This window comes from Rhipicephalus microplus, chromosome 8, assembly GCF_043290135.1.
Source record: "Rhipicephalus microplus isolate Deutch F79 chromosome 8, USDA_Rmic, whole genome shotgun sequence".
In the NCBI taxonomy this organism is placed as follows: Eukaryota; Metazoa; Arthropoda; class Arachnida; order Ixodida; family Ixodidae; genus Rhipicephalus; species Rhipicephalus microplus.
The window spans coordinates 122,290,512-122,316,028 of NC_134707.1; the positions used below are offsets into that span (position 1 = coordinate 122,290,512).

Genomic DNA, 25,517 nt, shown 5'->3' on the forward strand with positions numbered 1-25,517 from the left:
AGTCGACCTATTCAAGCTTACTAGGACTGCGATCGCGTAGTGAGTCTGACTGAGCACGTGTTATTAATTTCTGCCGTTTGAGTTTGAGTGAGCCCGGCCGAAAACAACAACAACAACAACAACAACAACAACAACAACAACAAAGTCCAAGTGAGCCCCGTTAAGAAATCTGTTGAATCTGCGCCTCGAATAAGCCTTAAGCTCGAAATATATTTCGTGAGTGAGTCGAAGTGAGCTACACATTTTTCGCGCACCTATGCTCGACAGACCTCAACGAATCCCTGGGAATAACTCTTTCGCACATGTGTGTTTGTCGTGTACACGTATCTCAGTGAGGGATGATGAGTTGTGTGCGTGTTTCGGTTGTGATGTCGAACTCAATCAGATCGCGGAAGTTCAAAATTTCTAAGAAAGTTGATGGCGGTCGATCTGAATTGCTTTGGCTTGGCTGCGAACTTATTCAAGAAGTTCATGCACGTGCGGTGTCGATTTGTGTTTTGTTTTCGTTTCTTCAAGCAGTGCAAGCGGAGGGATTTGCATTCGCGGAGCTCCGCCGGAAAACGTCATGTCGCCATGGTTGAGTTCCCCTGACCGTCTGCCTGATGTGCCACTTATTACGCGCGCGCCCTCTATAGTTAGCTCGCCGTGCGCCCAGTCGACCCCCCTCCCCCCCCCCTCAAAAGGGAACAAAGAAAGGCTTGTAATTTGCCTGCATTTTTCGGACACATTTCACCTCTCGTACGCCTGATTTTAGGGGCATAGTGCCTGGTTGACAATTCATAAATGTCCAGCTCGGGGCATGCATGCAGTTGAGCTGCCGCATGCCCTACATACGTTGTCGTGAATGGCTGTTTCTTCGCAGAATGGCGTGGTTCCACTCGGGACTGTACTTACTGACTTTTTGTTTCTTCTTATTGCTCTCATTCTGTTTGTGCAGTGTTTGAAGTGGAACGGTCCTCAAAGGAGTCGCTCAGTTTAACTAGTTTAACTGTAACTACTTTAAAATGTCTCTTCGTGCGCGTACTTGTGTGTGTGTGTGTGTGTGTGTGTGGTGTGTGTGTGTGCACGCGCATGAACTTCAGAATAGAGCTAAGGAAAGTTTTACGTTATGAGAACCACAATATAATCATGACAGCCGCAGTATTGGAGGCCTCTCTTCACGTATCTCCTCCCTAATCAGCCCAATTGCGTCATTAGATTGCGCGATTTCCGAGGGTTTGGTGCTGAGCTAGTTGGTTCGTCACTTGACAAGTTATTTATTGTCAGTTCGTGTCTTGACTTTTTCGTTTTTCGCCGCCCTGTTTGCGTCATATATATATATATATATATATATATATATATATATATATATATATATATATATATATATATATATATATATATGGGATATGGCACAACGGGAGCGTTGTCAACAAGGATAAATATATTTATTTCCCAACAGTTTCAGGAGGGGTCCTCCCTTCATCAATGGATAACTCATCCCCTGATGAAGGGAGGACCCCTCCCGAAACTGTTGGGAAATAAATATATTTATCCTTGTTGACAACGCTCCGGTTGGGCCATATCCCATACCTTCACGAAGACTAACTGGCTCATTGAATTATTACTCGCACTGTATATATATATATATATATATATATATATATATATATATATATATATATATATATATATATATATATATATATATATATATATATATGCTTGTGGTAGTGGTTAGAAGATGAGAAAAAAAACACCTAATTTCTGCAACCCGGTCGGGAGCACGGCGCAGTGCCTTATATATATGCTTGTAGAGCCTATATATACAAGCCTATATGTATATAGTATGTGCCGCTGTTTTGAAGAGGAGGAAGATGCGCGTGCAGAGAAAAACGGTAAAGTCGTATTGCCGTTGTTCGAATCAGCTTGACGTCCTTGTGTGCCATTATCTACAGGTTACAGTTACGTTGTAACGTGACAATATATATATATATATATATATATATATATATATATATATATATATATATATATGGCAAAAATATGGGAAGGTAGAACCGGCTATCCGAATATTATGATAGTAATGTACAGCGTACAGACAAAGGTACAAAAAGTTTAGAATAATAAAAGAAGCAAAATTAATCGGAGGCACTACGTACATGTATGCACTATGGGGCTTATAACGCATAAGCACAGTCTACGAGCTTAGCGCAGTTCATGCAGTGCAATCACATCGCAGATAGAGTCCTTACAGTTAATAGCAAGAAGCAAGAAGTTTTTTTTTTTTTTCAAGAGTGTATATATCTATTACGCGTTTGTAAACACCAGTAGGCGCCGTCGACATACTGAGGCGCTTGTAGCGACTTCACGGTGTGCGGGCTCCGCCGAGCCCACGGTGGTAGCACCTATTTTATCACCGTGATGGTCCAACCCAGAGCTCGACAGCGCAGTCAGTGCCGACATGACTAGTGGCACAGCAGCTGCAAAGGTATACCTTCGAGCACAGCGCCTCCGAGCAGGCTGCTTCCCAGCGCAGCGCGAGGACGTCGCTATACAGGCGCATCTGTATGTCGACGGTGCCTACCGCTGCTAACAAGCATGTTCTAGGTCTATACGCTTTCTTCTTGTGTATTCCTGACATCTACGATAGGGGCTGTTTATGAGCGCTTCCTCGCTACTCGTCGTCAAAAAGAAAGCTCGCAAAAGTAAACAAACGCTCGTCCTGCAGGGTGACCTTGAACCAGGAAGGCGCGCTGCATCCGACTGCTTTCCCGCGCCTTGCACCACGCCCGCTTCCTTCCTTCCTCGAGAATCGCTGTCCCGAAAATTGCATTTGTCACGGCTCAATTCGCATGACCGCGCACGCCGCGCTGCTGACGCCGCCTGCACTGCGCCAAATCTGGATGTTACGTCGAAGGACTCGCGTCCGCCCTTTTCACCTCTCTGCTGTGCCTTATCCTTCGGCTCGGGTGGGTAGAACAAATCGTCGAACAGAGGAGGGTGTCGCACTTTCAGAAACCACAGCGCAATGAGGAAGACGGGGCAAGAAGACGCAACAAGTGCTTGTACACTTTCAACTGAGCCGTTCTACCGCCTATCGTGAGCAGATTTAAACACCCGTCTGAAGCAGCAAGATGAAGCGAAAGAAGGAAAATGAACTCGTAGAAATCATCCTGAGAACATTTTAAAAGGAGCAGACGATCACAGACGCTCTGCGCTCGTCTCTTCCTTCTCACGCGTGTTCTGTTTAGCTGCGCAACTCACCGTGGTTTCTATGTCATAACACCGACTCGCGCAACAGCCAACTCTTTTGAGAATGAACTCGTCTGGACTATATGCCTCTCAATCAAGCTTTTTCCTTTATAACAAAACAGAAACCATTCTGACACATTCGTTGCCGGCTCTACCTATCTTCGACGCCTCTGTGATTTCTCCAGTTGTCTTGACACAACGGTGACATAAAACTACCGTCTGACACAACAACAGTACCTATGTAGCAACGGTAGCAATTTTATTATTATTATTATTATTATTATTATTGTTGTTGTTGTTGTTGTTGTTGTTGTTGTTGTTGTTGTTGTTGTTGTTATTGCCGAAGACCTTGAGTATTCGAGTGAGGCAGCTATTTGGCAACTGTTCGGTTAAGCAGCACCAAAAATGAGGACACTCGCACAGGGTCAGCACTGGCCTAGTGCTTGCGTCTTAATTCAGTGGCGTCTTTTTCTTCTTGCGTGCTGCTCCGTGCTTAGCTGATGTCGTACCAACTTTCGCAAACGGAGGCGTTCCTAAACCTATCTTTCGGTATTGATTTTTATGAAAAAAAATAGCTGTATGGAAATTATTTGACTTATTTAGTGCTGCGTTATCTACAGTTTTATATTCTTAGTTTTGCGATGGATCTGCTATACTTGAGATGAGTCCATATTCAGCGTATATCGCTCGTCTTTTCGGTCGCGCCTCACCTTCAACGCGATTTTGCGAATGCGTGTTCATTTCATTGGAATGATTTCTTCCTGATGATCCGGCCGTTCACGATAACGCGGCGTTTACGAACGAAATGGTAGATATATTTTAATTTATAACTGTGGTTACTGAACTTTGATCTCTTGAAGTTGTGTTTATGCATTGTATAATGTATAATGAATATGTATGACGCACACTGTCTTAACACCGTGGTCCTGAAATTATACCGCGCTACACCCAAGTTACGCCTTACGGTTTTGCGATTCTATGATACCCGATTTTTGAATATGTTTTCTTTGTTTCGTGTTATTGCCGAAAACAAATCTGTAGTTTTCTCACATAATACTCCTTCCTCTACGCTAGCCTGAGAAGCGTTTGTTAATAAAAAATAAAGTGAAGCTAAATTTTTGCTCGGACGATATCCTCCACCCCCCACCTCCCCATGGCGACAGGCCTCCGTTCTGCAGTGGTGGACCAATGTTCGCCGGTTTCCGCTTCTGCGCGCCGGCGTTCGTGTGTGTTTCTTGCGGGCGGGCGAAGACTTCCTCGTGGGCGGCGCGGGCTGCCAGTGCCGCAATTCGGAGCGTGGGGAAGAAACACAAAAAAAAAACTACAAAAAGAAAAAAAAAACAGAAAAGTACGGGCGACGCTGCGTGGGTTCGTTGTTGTTGTTATTCCGTTCGCGCGGATACGCTGTCACGCCTGCACAGCGCGTTGCACAAAGGGATTCACCTTGGAAGAAGGATGCGTGTCATCGCAGATTACGCCTCCCTGTGTTTGCTTCGCTGTCGTGTTTCCCCTCTGTGTTTTCCTTGATTACCTTCGGAGGCCACTCTTCTTATTATAACTGCAGTCGATTAGGCTAGTAGCGATTTGCGGTAATTCGGCAAAGTAATTGTCAGCCTCTACCTAAACCTTCACTATTCGGTCATATATTTGAGTATTTCAGTTGTATGTACCCGCCGTGGTGATGTGGGCGTTATGGGGCTCTACTTCTCAACCGCCGGTCGCCGGATCCAGTGCCTGCCGCGGCGGCGGCCGCATTTTCATGGCTGCGAAAAAGCCCGAGACCTGTGTGCTTACATTTAGGTGCATGTTAAATAACCCCGGGTGGTCGAAACTTCCGGAGCCTTCCACTATTATGTCTGCTATAATCGTATCATGGTTTTGAGACGTTGTACCTTTACAGTTATTACTATCAATTCAGTCTTGAACATGAAAGACAAAGAATCAAAATATGCAATCTCGTTAATATATACGAAAGTAAGTGCCATTATAACTACTCCTTGTGGCATGCAAACGAACATGTATGACAAACTAGCGCCTGACAAATTGTTCCAAAAGTTAAAAAAAAAACGTTTAAAAAGCATGTAATAGAGTTGGTAAACTCCTGAAGTGTCATGACCTCAGTGTAACGTGTCGTCATCGTGGCTGCGCAGATCGCCAGAATTGGTGACGCCGCAGTGACATCACAGTACGGCGTTACGTAATGACGCTTGATTGAAGACCGGCCTATCAAGGAGGCCGTGCACAAGCAGGGGAGGTTCAGAAATCTTTCGGAGGGGCCCGGGGGAATCAATTCGATGGCCTCAAAAGAAATAGACGCCGAAGATGGTTTGTCTTTCGAGCTGTCACATGTTTCTTCTAACCATTCTATGATTAATTACATGTACCACTCATTTGTGATCACTTCTATCTAGTCAATTGTTTCTGGGCCAATCCGCCAGGGTGGGTGTGAGTTTTACACATAGGCCACTGCCCTCATCGTCAAAGGCGAATGTTTAGTTTTATTTTTCTTGCAGGTTCTTTTCTCGAATATATTATCTACCCATTCGTGCTGTAATACCTGCGCTATTAAGTGTTTTGTTTAAATAGTAGTAAACTGGTCTACGTAGCGCGCACACCTTGACAGTTGCGTCGGCTTTGTTCTGTTGTCGCCTTGCTTCGCAATGCTCGATTCATGCGTGTGTTCGTAATGTGGAATGGCGCGCCCTCTGCTCCTTGCTCGGCTGCCTCCACGTACATCGTTACAATGTATATATACCTTCGTATGACGACGTGGGAGGCGATGAGAGCGGAGGCCGCTCGCGATGCATGCCGGGCTCTCGACGCGTCTCGCGTGTGCGACCCTCGCTTATGGATGCAATGCGTTGCATAATGACCGAGTCGACCTTAATTTTGAGAGGAGCGTCGCTCTCGTTCTGCACGCGCCCACTGTGGCACATCGCTCAGAATGCACCCTGCGTCGTCCTCGCCGAAGCTTGTGCAAGTTTGTTTGCTTGTTTATTGTTTTTCTTGGCTCGCCGCGTGCCCTTAGACGATCGCGACCGGCTACTTGTTCTTGCGATCCCAGCTTACGGGTGATGAGAGCAACCGTAGGCGTGATTCGCTTTCAAGGTAGTAGTTTTAGCACGTTAAACGAGTATCGACGGAAATAGTCATATACTCGCGCGTTCTTTTGTTCTTTTTTTAGAGCAAACATATTTACGACATCCTAACGACAGCCAGTTTTCGTGCAATAATTTGCGCCACCACCTCCGGTGTCTGTAATCTCTATCACTCGCATTAAGAAAAAAAATGAATGAGAAAAAAAAGAAAGAAGTGAAGATCTCATAACGAGGTCATGTCGGCCAAGGATTCACGTAGTGATGTGTGATATAGCTTGGGAGAATATTAAAATAGCAACCAGGTTTCACACAGTGACAACTGCTATATTACTGGGTCGTTGAATGCTTCCAACTCATTTACACTTCCAATCCATTTGCCGTAAATCTTCATTGTAGTCATCCACAGCACACGCATAGCTGTAGCAGCTGTCGTGGTTCTCTGCAGAATGACAAAACCAATGACGACTCTAGAAAGGTCAACGTCGAGCCAACGACGACCCCTAGAAAGGTCAAGGTTTCAGTTTTCGCGGTGGTCGTGCTGCTTGCGTGTTCCGAAGCAGACCTGGTGATTTATTTCCATGTAAGAAAATACGAATAACAAATGAGGAAGGTGAGGCAGGAAGAAGTAAAGGAAAGCTGACCAAGTAGAATCTACAGATGGCCACCGTGCTCTTCGAAAGACATTGTGAAAAAAAAAGTTATTTCTTTATCAAGTTTGTTTTACTGTATCAGTGCGTACTACAAAAAATTGTGTAGCTTCGTTTCTTCCATGAAGTCCAAGAGGGACCCATGTTTCGGACCGTACATGCACCGCTTTAAGTCAGGCGGCCATGGTGTGTTGAAAGTCCCGCACACCGCAGGTTGCGTAGACGATCGACTGGAAACCCAGGGCATGTTGATGAGAGGTGGTTCAGGTCTGCTTCTCGCATCGGTGCAGGACGAATTGGGCAGCTTGAAGTTGTGTCGGTCTATAGCCCTATAATTACTGTAGATTGAAGGAGTCACATGTGCACTATGAAAGAATACAATAGAAGAGGATATGGCGATACGATAAATCGCTGAAGTCACCTAAAAAAAGGTGACTGCTATGGGACACCTCAAGTTTCCGGGCCAATAATCGTGGACGGTCTAGCCAACACTGTAGTTGTTACGGCGTTTACATTGTTTCTCACGAGGTCCCCGTTCTACACAGCAGGGCTCGTGCACGTGCGAATAAAATTTCAGCGCACCACGTAATCTAGGCGTCAGCATTGCTTTAAGTAATCACCGGCCACATGGAGGAAGTTGGTATTGATGTGAGCCGTCATATTTCTTTAGCACAAACAGCAAGAAATACCTGGCCGAGAAGAGAGAAAGACAGTGCTGAAAGCAAGCGCTAATGCACGGTGCACTGCCTTTTGTTCTGGGCCAGCCTTTTTTTTTTCTTCCTGTGCACGCAAAAAATATGACGTCTGGCATACAACACCCACCAGCCAGATAGGAAGTTTTCTTGTTAATGATGAATTGCACGCTATTCAACGTTGACTAATGAACTAGGAGCATTCTCACTGGCATCGAAAGTATACTTGATCACTTTTTTTATGTAGCGTCTTTATTTTCGAGCTGAACTGCGGCGTCAGAGAGGACGCGACGTTGCGTTAGGTCGTTGTGTTTTCGGTCGCTCCCATATACTGTATATATATATACTGTATACATGCATCCGTTATCTGCACCTGTCATCCGTCATACGCCTCCGTCATTTAGAGTCCGCATCAATCATATCTGATCGATAAACTAGAATGAATACGGTATAATGCGGCAAAATTTATCACCGAGAAATAGTCACGCAGCTATACCATTACAGATGTTACTCACCTTCGTAGCCCCTCTTTAGGAACGCACTGTTAGCACTGTCTTCGCATTTTCATACACAGCGAATGCTGCTTCTGAAAAGCCCGCATAAACACATTTCATTGTATTGCCCAACGTTTTGATCACGCATTCAAAGTACAGCCTTTCTTAGCATGCAGCATGCACAAATATGTGTCAACGCTCATCAACGCTCATCATTACTTCCATACATGCACAACTGGAACACAGTGCTGAGAAATATCGCTTTACTGATCGCGCGCGCGCGCGCGCGCGCGTGTGTGTGTGTGTGTGTGTGTGTGTGTGTGTGTGTGTGTGTGTGTGTGTGTGTGTGTGTGTGTGTGTGTGTGTGTGTGTGTGTGTGTGTGTGTGTGTGTAATTTTGTACTTTTTTATTCATTGTAAATTCATTGCCTTTCTGATTGCAGCTTTCATTCACTTTTATTTCTCGCTGTAGCAGTGTTACCCTCGCTGAATTTTTTATTCTTATGTTACAAATGTCTTTTGTTTCCCTTTTTTTCCCATTGTTCATGAAACTGTATCTTACTTTGCTTTCGATTTTTCTTGTATAATAATGTGCTTATTTGCCGGCTTGTTGTATAAGTAACTGAAACTCCAATGTAAGGCCTAAGCGGTCGCTCACGATATATGAATAAAAACATTACACCACGGCATTCCAGTGGGGAACGGCATATGTAGGCTCAGAAAATTCCCATAACCCGTTCTTTAACGACAGTACTGATGTGTTCAAATGCGGCACCTTTTTTTTTTTTTTAGTGTAGTGATTGGCATGCGCAATATCTCGAGATAACGGCGTCATTTCGTGACGTATGGGTACTGTAAATATAACGCTGGTTCTGCTCTACACGTTTGAATGGAAACTATATACGCCTGCATGACCCGAATTAACGACAGTGGAAATGAAACTAAATCCGTCACTTAGCCCTAAATGGCCATGTTTCGATTCGTTAGTATAGTATACATTCATGTCGCGCAGTAAATGGGCTTTTTGCCTCCATCACAATGCGAGTTTCGCGGCCGGGATTGCACCCGCGACTTTTTTAACCACTTCGCCATTCCGCAATAACCACTTCACTATCTGCGTAACCTGCTTATTCTACATTGAGGTAGACTTCAGGCTATCAGCAACTTAACTGCCAGTACTTAAACGGCATTAGTGGGGCGACGGGTGTTCTCTCAGTTCTTCACGCAAGCAGCTCTCCACTAGTAGTTCACCCTAAATATCGACAAACAAGAAGTAGGTCGCGCCGTATCGATCTCCTCGGTGATGTTTTAAATGGTTCACCGATCAGTGCGAGAGTGGCTGCTAATCGCATTTGACGCGGTTGTGTCTGTTACGGCCACTCCCTCGCATCTCACGTTCAACGAGCTCGGTGCTGATGGAGCACGCATGGCTCGTCCCTGAATGCGTCTCGCGCACACTCATGACAGCTATCCATAAATCACTCGTCGCCCGTCTCCTGTCATGGAAGTGCGCGCGCTATCTGCAAAATCGATGTTGGCGATACGAGACAATGCGGGGTTTTAATGCGCCGAAACTGATATACCGTGTTTTTTTTTCTTTTTGTGGCTTTACGTGAACACCAACAAAGTAGAAATAAAGCTGCATGAATAACGAAAGTGAGGCGGGCAGAAACGATAAATAAGGTGATGCTTGTGGAAGAGAGGTCTCAAACTCACGTCATCTAGCGAGCCGCAGTTCTTTAGTCCCGAAGTGGCCGGGTCAGTGAACAACATTGATGTGGGCAGAAGGGAGGGGGGTGGATCACGTGAATGATTACATAATCTCCCACTGTAGGAAATCATGAGTATCATGCGAACCAGCGCATGAGTCGACCTAAATGTTCCGCTCATCACGGACAGCTTGCCCCATGTTAACGCGTCCTCCAAGTGGAGCACGCCATGAATTCTCTGTAGTTTTGTCGCGCGTCTGTCCAGTCTCGTTTGCCGACGCCATCACGTGGTTCTGAGAGAGTGTAAAGGGGCACAGCCACAGTGTCTCACCGAAGTCTTTTACATAAGCCTGGAACGCGCTAGCGCGTGGGGGCGTTCTGACAGCGCTTGGGCAAGCTATTGCACATGTGCATTAAGGGTAATTACGCACACTGTATTGAGCTTCGCCATAACCTGCTTCGCATCTGAAATGCCACCCAAGGTTGCCAATTGACAGTGTATTTCCCATATCTCATAGGTTATTTCTGGAGGTGTCTTGGTGTCAGCATTGCAGGAACATATAGATACTTTTATCTTGAATGGCTCGAATCTGAACGCCAATTCCGAAATATGGAGATTCCGTGCCGTGATTAAGTTTCAACTAAATGTGACTGCGTAAGCTCCCTCAAACAACTAATCGTGACCTCATAAGCTGCCTTACGAAAAATCATAGCACATTCACGGAGTGAATGATTATGATTGGGGTGAAGGGCCCGACAGTGCGTCCATGCCTCGATCCGTCCGTCCGGGAGCATGGACGGATGTAAGCACAGACGGACAGATGCATGGATGAAAGGAAGCATAGGGCAGACACTGGGACGGACGAACGGACCGAAGCATGGACGGACAGGCAGACGGAGGAAGTCGCAAATAGACGGATTGACAGAAGCATGTACGGAAGCATGGATGGACAGACAGACATACGGACGGTCGCATGGGCAGGTGGACGGATGGGTGAACAGATGGGTGGACGAATGAGCAAACATACGGACGCAAGCATAGTCAGAAACACGAACGGACGCATGGACAGGCTCATAGATGGACAGACAGACAGACAGACAGACAGACAGACAGACAGACAGACAGACAGACAGACAGACAGACAGACAGACAGACAGACAGACAGACGGGCGAGAGGGCTGGTGGACAGACAGACAGACAGACAGACAGACAGACAGACAGACAGACGGGCGAGAGGGCTGGTGGATGGACAGACAAACGGACGGATGGACGATTCGCGGTTTACCGATAAAACCCTTTGACGCTTCGATCCACTCATTATCATTTACTCCGTCGATATGCTGTGATTTGTTTGTACGTGTGATTTCAATTTATGCTCATATGATGGTCCTACTTGTCAAATAAGAGCCGGAGCAGATGATGAAACGGGAGTTGTTTAATAATGAAGTAATATAAATGCATCCACTTTGTGATCCCTCTATACACGTTTCAACGCGTAGCTCATTGCGCTTGATACCGATCTTTTTTTTTTTCTGCATAACTCAAAGAAAGCTGTCCCTTAAGCGGCACGTTATATCGCGCGAGAATTTTTCACAGCTGTCCAGTTGTCTGTATACACGTGCATCGATGAATGCTTCCCAGCTTTGTTGATTTATGCACGCGCATTCATCGGTCGCCACGTGGTTGTGCTTCGCTGAGCTCGTATGCGTCATGCTCGAGCGCCTCAGAAAAGAGAAATCGCGCCTTAATTGAGCCCATCGTGCGCCGTATTACATTGTCTTCCTTTCCTCAGCGCGTGTGGGATTCATTTGGCGAGCTTGCAATTCGGCTCGTACTCGTGCGTGCAATTAATATTGAGAGCGCTGTAGAACGCAAACGCTGCACGGTGTTCTACATATCTAGCAGCACCAGTTCGGTGCATTGCGGATGAAGTATAGGGCTGAAAAAAGTCACGCGGTCAATTATTCCATAGTTGCGTGCAATATTTACAAGAGATAACCCTGGCGTTATAGTGTCTGCGGGAGCTGCAATGCATTATGCTTCAGCCAGCATGGGAATGAATGGAAGGGCTCGGATTTGTCTAAACTTCGTTCTTTCGGCTCCGTTTTGCTCCGTGTGGCCTGCTACCGCTTTGTCGCTAGACGAAAGTTCAGTAAATGTTCAGCAGTTTTGCTTCAGCACTTTCTCTGCTTTCTAGCCTCACCAAGTCAAATCAGCTCGGAAAGTTCACAGCGATCAACTCGTTTATCCGACCGCATGTCACGGGATGGAATCCTGGCGGCGGTGGCAGCGTTTTCGACGAAGGTGAAAATGCTGTTGGCCCGTGTTCTTACATTTGGGTGCACGTTAAGAAACCCCAGGTGGTCGAAATTTCCGAAGTCTTCCACTACGGCGTCTCTCATACTCATATATGGTGGTTTCGAGATGTTAAACCCCCTGTATCAATCAATCAACTCATTTATCGCAAACAAATGCCAAAACACAACAAAGCCACGGGTCTTTGAAGCCCGCCAGGACTAACATTATGTAAATCCGTGTACTGCCCATTATTGCCACAATGTCTGAACCAGAGCTATCGCAGTGCCAAAGTTTTTTCTGGGTATTTGTAAGAAACGTTGTGCCTCATGCATTCGCTTCTTATCGAAGGTGAATCTGTCTTCACTTTCTTATCAATAGATTGTGTTGAGGCCTTTCTTACTTCCCGTAGGCTTTCTGTACCTAATGTTGTTTTAGAGTGCCTCCACTATCGGGCCGCGCTTGACTAAAAGTGGGTCATGTCATGACGTCAAGATGTCACGTGACGTTGTGGGACGTCATTGGGTGACATCGACTCCGACAGTCCCTTTTCGCGCTTAATACTTAATATTTCAATATTTAAATATTTAATATTTTAAATAATTAAAGCTGTGTGGTGCGCTTATTGAGGAGCTTGCGCCTCATTCCAGCTACCCATTCTAACCTTAACAGGTCAGAATAGGTAGCTGGCTCATGAAAGGTGCCGGCGTGATCCTGTTGCATTTCACCTTATGCGTAAGATAGAGAATCGGGCTTGCGTCTGGTTCACTCGTTTCTCTCTGTCAGTGATAATACCGGGTGTGGTGAGTGCCAGTGTCCCTTCTCGTGTGTCCCGCGGAAGTCTAAATCATACTTTGGTGAAAGTACATGGCCATATAATTAATTAATTTATTAATTTATTTACAAATACTGCAGGTCATATACTCGGGTTCAAGCAGGAGTGGGAATATCATGACAAAACAGTACAAACAATAAAACATACAGCTATTGATAACTTAAGTCGTAAAGCACAATCGACGAGCAAAAGAAAATAAATCAATAAATATGCTTCTCAATAACGAACACACGACATTAAAAGTGATAAAACATGCACGCGTAATAAATAATTTACTTATTTATTTTCACAAAAGCAGTTTTGTCTCGCAAAACGAGTTCCTTTTGTTTTATTCATAACACAGCCAACCTAAATCGTCTCTGGAACGAGCGGTAATGATAGCATTACGATAGGTTCTCCGCTGCAATACACTTGTCCGCAATTCGGCGCGCAGTTTCTATAATCCCACGCTGGTCTTTCTGCGCCCAACCCTGCTGCCGAGGTTCGCTTTCGGCTCGGTGCATCTTATGCGTCGTAATGATCGGCATCAGCGTGGGAAAGTACTGGCGTTGTTTACAGCCTCTCGCTTATTCTCGGCTGCTTTCTTGTGTTCTCAACGGAGGCGCGTTCTCAGGCGTGCTTGGTGCACCTCGTGGCACGTGTTCTTTGAGGCTGCAGAACGGGGCCAGTGAACGCTGCAGCCGGCATATTTCATTTTAATAATTTGCGACTGCTCACCATGTCGCCCGAATGGCTGCACTTCGAGGCGCTTTCGAGTTTGAGCCGTTGGTCTGACTTACACTGTTCGCGCACGTGCTGAACGAGAAGGGGCGTTGCACGAAAGCCCCCTCGGTCGTATGCAGCGCTCATTGCTCATTTTGGAAAGGTCTATATGTGGTGTTTCAGGTTTAAACCATTAACTCGCTATGGGGCTTGTTTTCTTTGTTTTTATAGGCTTGATTCTTATTCATTTGCACTACCCTCAGGCGGGTCTAAAATGCATCGGATAGAGTAGGGGTACACGTAACAAAGGGGTACGGGAAAAAAAGAAAAAGTTCGCCAGTCTTCAGAACTGTCCATGGCACATTGAAGCTGTAAACACACGAGTGTATCGATTTGATTTGATTTATTGTTTTACATTCACACACATGTGCAACATAGTGGTAAATGGAGGTGGGTGAGTGAAAAAGAAAGCCGCACAAACGCGGCTTGAGGGAGACCTTCACCCCCTTATAGTGCATGCGGTATGGCTGCATATGGTAGGGCCCATAATACACTTGTATAATACACTTGTGCAGTGACTATATAGGGCAAGGCAGTTATACAAAGAATAGATAAGAAAGCAGAAAATTAAACATTTGCAAAGTCGATTACATTACTCAGACAGCAGCGGCAACAAAATAGATATGTACTTTATATGCTGGAAAATAAGAAAAAAAAACTTGTAACACATAAATAACTCTCTGAAAACACTCTTAGAGAGGTTAGCGCAATAACGTTTTTAATTTTGTGAATGCTAACGAAATCACGTGGCTACGGGCCCAATTTTTTTATTTCTTTATATTTTATTGTTCGGACATCTGCCCCCTCGTGTTCATTACGATTCTTCTCTACTCTCAGTTCCGAGCCCACAAAATGGCACCGAAATAAGGGTCGCGGGTTTCTCATGCACGTAAAATGCTTGTCTCGATGCGCGTGCAGCGTGTTTCGCCCGGAATCAATGTCCCGCGGAGGTCTCGGATCTGTGGCGCGCGTCCGTATAGATGCGGGACGGCAGTTCGTGCTCTTCGGCATTCGAGTCGCCGGAGCCCGTCCGTCAGGCTTGGTTTGCGCTTGACGCGATAAGCGCTCGTTACACTACGCCGCGCCGTTAACCATGGAGGTCGAGACAACGTCAGTCGTCTGAAGCGACGACGACGCCCGCTTTTGTTTCTTTTTAAGACAACAACGACCGCGTGCTGTCTGACCGAAGGGAATTTCCCTTCCTGGTGCCGAGTTAAAAGGTTGATGTGTTCGATGGTAAATACGGCAGCAACCCTATAGTCATTGTAATAACGCAGCGAGGTAAATAAAAAAAAACAATGGCCTAGGTTTTAGGTTTTGTTGCTCGTGGTATTTTTTTTTTGTTTTTGAAAGAAAATGCCCCAGATTTCTCGTAAGAGGCGGAAAGTGACCGTCGGCGTCAACACGAGCCATGAAAAGGACGGTAGTCGTGCGATGACGTCATTGCATAACATTGTCATGTGACATGTAGCCAATATATGTGACGTGAGATAACGTGGCCTCACTGCATGGCTTTCTCGCGAAACATCATGGCTTGGCCGAACGGGAGCGGATCCCCGATGCCCTGCAATACCGCGTGTTGGCGCATATTCAAAATAGCGTCCTATGATTCCGGTTTATGCCGCAATGCAGCAGGGCATTCCAGACGGCTTCTGGAATTTGCTGCAGAGGAGCACATTCCAGATCATTCCAGATAGCTTATTAAAAGAAAGAGGGGTAAGAGGTTAAAAGAGCCGGTACTATTGGCTGAGAAGTAACAAAAGTTGACTTTCGTCTTTGTGTTGTTTTTTCAGACGCATAACAGATCGTGTATGTTTTGCGTATTTCCAAAGGGCCAATTGGCGTTACTCTGCAACTCGTTATCGGGCGGGGAACTGTGGCGCGGTAAGCCATTCCGCTTGGTTTTTGAAGGAGCACTGCGTGACGAAGCCGTGACGTCGTTCATAGCTGGGGAAGTGGTTCTTACGAATTGGAAAAGAAAAGTGAACCCCGCGACTGTCTGCCGACTAAGTGCGACACTTCAGCAGTTGTTCGCAGGGGAAGGGGAGTGGATGGTAATAGATTACAGTGGAGTCAATGAAGGGAAAGAGAGGGCGATCGAAGACACCCAAAAGGTATGGAGAGGACGCACAGATCGTCTACTAAAATCACATGGCGCGAATTCCCTAAATTCGCTGACACAGTGCGCTTCCGTCAACAATGTCCAGCAGCACTGAAAGGGCACGCTTGATATGCGCGCGGCAGCTGTTCGGGAACAAGAGGTGAAGCCTTCACCTTTGGACCCTTCCAGACTCCAGACTCGGACCCTTCCAAACTCGGAGCAGTCAGCAGTTGAAGGCTATAGCTTTCAACTGCTGACTGCTTCTAACCTTACCTTCTACTTTGTCTATATTTCCCTTCCCCCATTCCTCTACGAGACGCTGCGCCGTGTTCCCTTAAAGGCTGCAGAAATAAGCGTCTTTTTTCCTTTCTTCGCCGAACCACTACCACCACCACAAGAGGTGCTCAGTTGTTCTTTGAGGTAGGCCGAGAGCTTTGTACGCTGCGAGCATCACTTCTGTGTGCGCGTCACCAGTTGGGTGATGAAGCAAGAGGTAGTCCGGAGTCTCCAGGCCGCCGCAGTCTATGCAGTATGCACTGCCACGCCCGGAGTGCCGATGTTTTTGCTCGGCGGTGTAGCTGTCTCCGGTGCGGAGACGAAGAAGGAAACCGCGGTCTCGTCTTGGTAATAATCCCTTGAGAGGGAGCCGCCGTGACACCTTATAAGCACTTTCTTGTGTTTTCTTGCGTGTGGATTCTTGTTAATTTCTTTTCTATTCTCCCTGCTTTATCGCCAATAAATTACATCGCCGTGCAACTTGCCGATCACGTAACTGCAGCCAAATTTTCGCTATCGCTCATTGACTTATGCATGGTCGGTTAGTTTAAAGAATGTATTGATACGTCTGTTTTCTACTTAGTTTTTTTTTCATTCAGTGGGGAAAAAAAACGCCACGCCTGCGCGGTTTGCGCAGCCCAGTCATTGGTGTTTTCTACTTAGTTTTTTTTTCATTCAGTGGGAAAAAAAAAACGCCACGCCTGCGCGGTTTGCGCAGCCCAGTCACAGCGAAAGCTCGAAAGAGCGGCCTTTCTAGGGCCCCTTTTAAACATTCTTTGGGTAACTGCTACCAGAACACTTGCAGGGTTCCTACTACGCTGTAAATTGTCACATTTTTTTGTATAATTCGTCGCCATTCTTTGGAAAGGCGTAGGGCCCGCTGCACACGCGCACTGAACTTAGCGCTTTTTTTTTTCTTGATGCTGTGCCTGACGACGTTAAATTTCGGCGCAGGCTTTCGTAATGACTCGGAGCGTTCCACGACCCACTAGTTACCCAATTAACATTGTATTACTCCTCGTGGTTTCTTTGCTGCTCTAAAACTCTTTACACTCACATTAGCGTCATTCCTTTCCTGAAAAAAAGCTTGCCTAGGGTCAGTTTGCAACGAAGCCTCAAGCGCCCAGGTGGCTCAGTGGTAGAATGCTGGGCTGGCAGCAGGGACCCGGGTTCTAATCTGATGGAGTCATTGGTGTTTTCTACTTAGTTTTTTTTTTCATTTCGCGTGTTCGCGTGATAGTTGTTACGAACACTGGTGGCGGCGGACAACTAGGTAGCATGCGACCCTTGTTGTGATCTCGTAACAGCTTTCGCTGTAAAACGAATAAGGGTTCCTAACCCGCGTATATGCGTTGTTCTGTTGAGTCGTTTTTGAAACTAAATGGGCGGCAGTTGCAATTTCGATAGTTTCACGTGGCTAAGGGGGATATTGAACGCTGGTACGCACTAGAACATAAAAAATAAAATATGATAGCAGACAAGAAGAAAGGTGAATATGCGAACTGTCAAGCCATTCAGATATAGGACGTTTGAAAGAGAAACTCTATGAGGGACATTTGCAAAGGTGGTGCAAAGGAACAAGACAAGACAACAACAAACAGTGGACGATTCGTGTTGCTTTAGCAGGAAGCGCGTTTAATTTAGGTTTCTGCTCTGTTCAAAACGTGCGCCAACAACACACGAGTCTAATGTGCAGTTCAACTGAACACAGACACACATTTCTGGAAAATCCATAGCTTTAGCGGTCTCTGAACATCTGACGTGTGCTGTGCACAAGTCGCGCCGTCGTTTCGAAGCACTCGGATAAAGTCGTCTCGGAGAGATGCGATCTTGGTTCGGGCGTGTCCCAGCCGAGCAGAGGCCCGCCTGCACGGCCTTAATCTTCGCGAAAACGTCCCACGCGCACAATGCTGCGCCGATAAACTACCAAAGGGGCGGCACCCGGCCCGTCCCCTTATCGGCGTTTCCTATCTTGGCCCCCCAAAGCCAAACACCAAGCAAATATATAACCCGCAAGGGGAAGATTTGATGGCGCTTTGTTTGTTCTTACGTTGTTGTTTGGTGGTCGCGTATATTCATTTCTTCCGCGATGTTCTTTCGCGGTCGCTCGTTTTCTAAGTGTTTGTTTCATTTAATCAACCCGCCCTCCTTCCCCAAAAGCGACCGGCTGGAACGGGGACCACCGTTGGGTGTGTTCATTGAAAAAAAAAAAGAAAGCAAAGAAAGCGACCATACGATGATCCATCGCGTAGTTGCGATATCATCTCTCTACCTTTTTCATGAGCGCGTAGTGTTCGCGTGCACAAGGTTGCTTGCATAGGGTTCTGCGAGCGCGCCTGACATAGTTCCGAAAGATGAAATCGTAAGTTCGCGAGTTCGTCCCCATTTTTAAATGTGCGTGCGATCTGCCGCGTTGAGTCGAAATTCAGTGCGCGTGCGCAGTTCCTTTGTGCTCTGGGAACCGTGTACCTTATCGCTTTAATCGGGTGGTACGGGTATTTGTATCTGATTGTTACTTGTGATATTCTGGTTCTTTTGTTTACTGCTAGCTTCGAGAACCTTGCGCGCAGTTCAATAGGAAAACCCAACAGGAGCGGAATGTAGCTGCGGATGATTGTGCGCATAAACACGGCTACATATTAGGCAGTGTTTGCAGGCGTGAAAGACAAAATGTAGTCTGAAAATGGGGAAAACTAGCCCAAAAGTGCCGAAATAGAGCCAAGGGCATTAAATGTAGCCAGCAGTAGCCATACCTGTGTGAAAAACGCTGCCACATTTTTATTTCAATGGCTGTATGCAAAACAATTTCGATCAAAATGTAACGATGCGCAGCACGAACACGCCAGTATTATCGTTCCTGGGCTGCAGCATAAATTCGCAATCGTTTCATGAGCAAGATGAACTATAGCGTTTGCGCAGCTGTAAAAAAACAAGGTGGTCTTCGCGTGTGTTGCATAATTTATTTGTTTTTTTTTAAATGTCTAAAAGTTGTTACAATAAAATTGAGTCTACGGCATGATGAGTCCACTCAGTCATACTTGCTGGCATTGCAGCATTAAATATCTAGTCACGTTCACTTTAATTTCTTCCGTGATGAATCCAGAGGCACGGTATTTATAGACCTAAGAAGTCATGCAATCGTTCGTCGGATATCCTGAGAAATGCATTGGTGATCGAGTTGCTACGAGACCTAAAAGAGAGCGCTAAAAAAAAAAAAGGCAGAACACAACGGACAAAGACGGCAAGAGAAGACGTGTCACTAACAATTGTTGTTAATGAGCGCTATTGCTGCCGCCTTAGCTTCTAGTGTACTGGTTTTTAAGTTCTTACTTGAAATGCCGGATACCCTATTTACGACGTCGATGACTATAGTTGCCTAAGGATATGTTGCGCTTTCAATTCCCGTTCACTCCCGATTGTGGTTGAAAGCCGCGTTCAGCAATTGTCGATCGGCAAAACGAGGCCCGTGCAGCAGTTCTCGCCGAGGTCCAGGCCGGTATTCAAAAGGAATTTGTTTCTATGTGCGCGAGGCTTACTTGATTGGCAGGTTATTGCCTCCACCACTGGCCCTTACGCCTTCTTATAGGGTGCTGTTCTATTCTTTCCATCAAAGTTCGTTAGCTCCACCATCCAAGTGTAAAGCCAAATTTTCAGAGTTGGAAGTATGGTGTGGTTGCCATGTTTGGCCGCCATATTTCCACACGAGCTTTCATCCTGTTTTTATGTAACCGGGCCCATTGGACGGGTAGATACTGCCTTGGACAAGCCGCACCAGAATGCGTCGGTAAATTCCATAAGTCATGTCAGGAATATCTGTTAGGCTTGAATGCACAAACGCGAGCAGCTGAGCATATTCTGTGAATAACGTGGCCACCAGTGATAAGGTTTCGACGCTGCATGCCTAAGTGTCGGTGTCGCTGATCAGAATACTCGATTGGCGACGACTGTCCACGACACTTTCACTCCCGTATTCTAGAACGTCCCTTCACTCAACGCTTCACCTTCACTCGAGAAAGCCGATGGGAGCGCCATCTCTAAGAACGGGAAGTCAGGGCATATCAGGGATAATCTTCTGCGATTATTGAGTAGCGCAGCGTCATTTTCAGCCGAGCGGCGGTGCACTGCTCAACTCTGTCGAGTCGAGGAGCGTTTGTGAATACGGGGGTCAGTGTACAGCGTGTATTCCTTGTACTTTTGCATTTTCGAGCCACAGGTTGGCCATAATAAAAAGAGCAGTCTTGAACACGCCGACTGCTTCCTTCGTGTACACGTCAACACCTCGTGACAATACTTGAACACCACCAGCGGCGGTACTGTCGTTAGATGTCGATGTTGTAGATCTAATTCAGAATACAGAAAAGTAGCCAGAGAAAGAGCCAAGAAGCCACGACGATTTTTCTGTCGCCACCGGCCTAGAAGATTAGCCTAATAGCCGAAAAGTAGTCAAACCCGGCATCCTTGGCGACCACGACGGCCCGTGAAGTGCTGCGCATTTGAAAATGATCTGAAGCTGAGTCGGCCACCACGGGTAACGCTGGAAGCTTCGGTTTCACAGGTATGAAAATCCGATGCGCTTTACTCCTAGAAATTCACAATATTTGGCATCCGACCACTGTGAGCGCTGGTACGTGTTGTAGGCTTTTGGTGTCATTCTTCTGCTCACGACGAACGTTAACAGAACCTTTTCTATAAATGGTTCCGCAGACGTCTGTCCCAAATTCGGCCAAGATTGGTCTTTACTGTAACTGCTCTCTTTCACCGTCACAACAATGTCACAATATTCTTGATCGGGAAGTGTCGCCTTAGCGGACGTTTAGGCGACTGTTCTTCTCGTCTGAAGAATACAATACCGCTTCTGATTGAGGGGAGACCACATGCGGTCAGGTCAGCTCCAGCGAGATCCCGTGTTACAGTTTCTTTTTCTCTTTTCTTTTTCAATGGAGGCCGCTATACCTAGGTCGGCGTGCTTGTAGCTCGATTCGGCTCAATATACCACCGCACGTTTTCGATAAAGTTTCTTCTCCCGCTCTCTCTGCTTTCTTTAGCCTGGGTGGTGCTGACCAGAAGGTTTCGGCTCCGAGCCGGGCCGCGGCAGTCGCGTTATAATGGAGGAGCTAGTTACCTTTGTGCTGTGCGATGTCGTGGCACGGTAAGGAACACCAGATGGTGAAATTTTCCGCAGCTACGGCATACCTTTTAATCGCACTGTAGATTTAGTACGTACAACCCTAGATGTTATTATTTCTGCATTCCGATAAGAAATAAATATCCAAACACGTGTATATGCGTTTTTTATAGAGCTCCCGTGATAGTCTGGTATTTTTTCAGCTCTCGGGCGTTAGACCTCAGCTTTTTTTTTTTTTTTCCTCCACGCAGCTCGCTTTGCTTTCACGTAGAACTCGTGGCAAGCGGAGGAAATCGGGGTCGCATCGTGAAAGTAACGGCGGAGCCGTCTGTTCGCTTCCAAGGAGTGGCTCGGATGTGTGATTTACTCCTTTGCACGGCTGTACTGCCAGCTTCCACCGGCACGAGTGGGCGCCGAGCGGAGGCAGTCGGTGTGAGTGGCGTCGGCCGTATGGTCCGCTGATCAACGGCCGATTGTTTCCTCGCTTATAGCCTGCCGTCTTTTTCTCGCGTGTTGTCGTAAGGCGGCGTCTTTCGCGCCTTCCTACACGAGAGACGAGAGTGCGGAAAATTGAAAATTGTATTTTTGCTCTTTTTGTTTGCCTTTTATCACGTTCCCCAGTTATAAAAGGCCAAAACTGCAGCGTTCCCGAAGTTGTTTTTTCATAGCGGTGCAATAAAGTGTTGCTTTCTGTGTGTTTGGCGTTTAGTTTCTACGGCTAAGTTTATACTTCCGTGGTTATTATGTGCCACTTTCCGCTCTCTAACTTGTAGCCTCAATGAACGTGTCATTGTGGGCGCAGTGATTGAAACATGAAGGGACTAAGAATATACAGAGAAGCTCCAGCCAGCAACTATGTAGTTATTATCGCCAATCCGGATACGCCCACTGTAGGGCAAAGCATCTCCCATGTCCCGCCAATGAAACTGGTTCTGTGCTTTCTGCTGCCATGTTATACCTGAAAACTTCGTAATCTCATCTGCCCGCCGAACTTTCTATCTCCCCCTTCAGGCGTTTGCCTTCCCTCGAAATCCATTCGATTACCCTTAATGACCAGCGGTTATCCTGCCTACGCGCTACGGGCGCCAAACCTATATATAGTCCATTTGTTCTTGATATCAGCTAGCCCCGCCGCGGTGGTCTAGTGGCTATGGTACTCGGTTGCTGACCCGCAGGGTGCGGGTTCGAATCCCGGCTGCGGCGGCTGCATTTCCGATGAAGGCGGAAATGTTGTAGGCCCGTGTACTCAGATTTGGGTCACGTTAAAGAACCCCAGGTGGTCTAAATTTCCGGAGCCCTCCACTACGGCGTCTCTCATAATCATATGGTGGTTTTGGGACGTTAAACCCCACAAATCAATCAATTGATATCTGCTATGATGTCTTTAACACCCGTTATTTCCCTGATCCGCTCTGTTCTTTTCCAGTCATTTAAGGGTACACCTATAATTTCCCTTTCCATCGCTCGCTGCGTCGTCCTCAGTTTAAGCCGAACCCTCCTCACAAGCCTCCACAGTTTTGTTTCAGCTGTCGAGTGCGCAAAACGAAGCTAAGTAGCGCGTAGGCGTGACGTGACGTCAGACATGCAGTCGCGTAAGCTGCCCTTTGAAAAAGCCCTATTCAGATCCACGTAGCACAACTAGTTTGTCCGTGACGCAGGCGGACCCTTGCCTTCTAATAACAGTAATGTCTTGTAACAGTATAACATCTTCGTTTGGTGTCTGTTTTAGCCGATATTTACTTGCGAGATACTAATAATTCTGAGTGTTTAACATCCTAAAACCAACATATGAAGTTGTAGCGGAAGGCTCCGGAAATTTCGACCACGTAGGATTTTTCGACGTGCACCTGAATCTAAGCACAAGGGCCTCAAACATTTCGCCTCCAGCTGCCACGGTCGGGGTTGATTTACTCGCGCCAAACGAGACACTTATATGGGCAGAATGTAACGTCTTCCGCGGCGGCCTACCGTCACTTTTGCCTTATACTATTGGCATGCTACCGGCTGTGAACCGATTCGTAATAACACATATGACGTCAAGCTTGTGCCTCTGCGTATGCTCGGAAGTTTCCTTCGTTGTCGAGCGTTGACCGTCAATAAACAAAAGGTAGCTGGCGCTCCTCTGTCTCTTCTCTGACCTTTCTTCATCTTTCAAGCATTTCTCTCGGAATAACACGCTTATAACGAGTATATAGGCCACCTGGTCCAAGAAGTTCATGTGGGCTGTCTATGCTCAGGTTAAGTTGCCCCTTTAATTGTTCCACCCTGCCCCTGTATCGCTCCGCAGTGGAGTATTGAGTGAGCCTAAAGAACGCTGACACTTTGCAATCTGTGACGAAATGGATATTGAAGAAAAACAATAAACAATAATCTTTTGCCACACCGGATGCGTAGCCAAAATTGCCTTTCGAGGTGGCTCAACTATACTCCATGCATGTTCGTGCGTGCGTTTGTACGTGTGCGTGTATATATGCGCAAGCAAAATTAAAAAGAAAAACATGGGGGAGTTCACTACCACTCACATTACCTATGATTTATGTGCATCTAAACCTTGTAAACCATCTATGATGTGAAATAGACATGGTTCTGTGCGCTTTATGACGAGCTCTTTCCAGTAAAAGCTGCTTGATTAAGGTCATTCTCTCCTATTCTTCGCAGCCGGAACTACGACCAGAGGCCGTACTCATACCTGATCAGCGCCCGTAGCCAGACCAAGCCAAGCCATGACTGAAGACCAGACCAATAGGCGGAGGCCATCAGTGCGCGTGTGTCGGCTGGAAACCACGTGAGAGGAGAGGCGTGGCTTGTCTTCCGAAGTCATCACCACCACATCCGCCAATTGCCGGCCGGGCAGGAATCACACCGATGTCCAGTGGAGGACCGATAGTGCGGACGGCGTTCGCCTCCAATGGCGGCGGCGCTGCCTCCGCGGCCAGGAACGGCGTTCGCAGCGCCGGCAGTGTCAGGACCGGCCACGGTGTCTCTGGCGGCGGTGGCTACCCACCTTGGCGGAGGGTCAGTGGCGACTTTTGCCTCGACCTCGCCAGGGAGGATAGGCACGCTGCGGATGCGGTGAGTGCGTTTGCGACTGCATTGGGTGCTCCGACTCAGATAGATGTATGCAACTCCCGAGTATGCGGATGATTCTGGTGTACCCATACATTTCGTTTATGCATCCACCTCTTTCTGAACTGCTGTGCTCATGAATTGATGTCTACAGTTCTTTTAAACAACTTACGTCACGCAACAGTTGAAGGGATAACATGTGGGGACGTTCATGCAACTCCACGTAAAGGTCATCACGAAGCGATTTTCAAAATATCTTTCGTCTACAGGTTGAGCGGATAATGATTCCATACAGTGAGATTTTAACCGGGAAGGAGCTGTTAGTCGGGTCTTTCATATGAGCTGGTATGGGCCACAGATATTGGTCAAGTGTCACTACGTATATGCGCTACTGCTCCCACTACACTCAAAACTCAGCAGTACGCCCACGACTACTCTCGCTACTTCTCCCACGTCAATCATCCACATTATGCCACTTTATTCTCGCTTCATTCAACCTACTTCATGTCGCTTCATTAGTAAACTTCATTCTTTTTCATTCAACCCCGCTTCATTCAAATCCCACCTCATTCTATCAACTAAAGTAATTGGCGAATAGAAGGCTTCTTTGTAGGCCACCAGCTTCGTCATATTGTCGGTGTCTGCTAAGTATAAGACTGCCTGATGTTTTTATAACATTTATGACATCATTAACTCTTATGAAATAAAAGGGCTTTTGTTCGTAACTGCCAAGTGAGTTGCATTGAATCGCTAAAATTACTTCTATATATACAAGCACCACCGCTACTGGCTTCTGCAAGTACTCCTTTATTTTAGCAAAAGTTAACGAAATTCGCTCCTCAAATTCATCGATACCTCTTTGGTATCGCGTGAGAAGCTTCCCCTGAGCCCATCCCGTTTGGAATAAGTCGCTCAAAGTCAGGACTACACGTTACCATATATACCGCGACGCCCCGACCAGTCTCCCGGAAAGTCTGTTCTGAATGACAATTGGACCGACAACTTATGTTGAGGTTATGTCTCTGCTGTATTCATTAACATAAATGCGGTATGCAATAAGTTCTCTCATTAGGAGGCACGGATTTTTTTTTTATCAAAATTTGATAAATATTAGGCAAGTTATAAACGATTCTTCATGAAAAGTTACCATATGTTGTATGTTCGAAAAGGACTTCACTCTAAC

General features: G+C 46.5%; 1 protein-coding gene across 1 annotated transcript in view; it reads left to right on the forward strand.

Annotated features, from left to right (window-relative positions):
- LOC119164572 (growth arrest-specific protein 2) overlaps positions 1-25,517 on the forward strand; it is a 230,169-nt gene that overhangs the window by 53,226 nt on the left and 151,426 nt on the right. The window contains exon 2 of the mRNA XM_075872538.1: positions 23,927-24,340. Within this exon, the coding sequence (XP_075728653.1) occupies positions 24,134-24,340 (207 nt within the window). The 5' untranslated portion in view covers positions 23,927-24,133. The remainder of the gene's footprint in view (positions 1-23,926; positions 24,341-25,517) is intronic.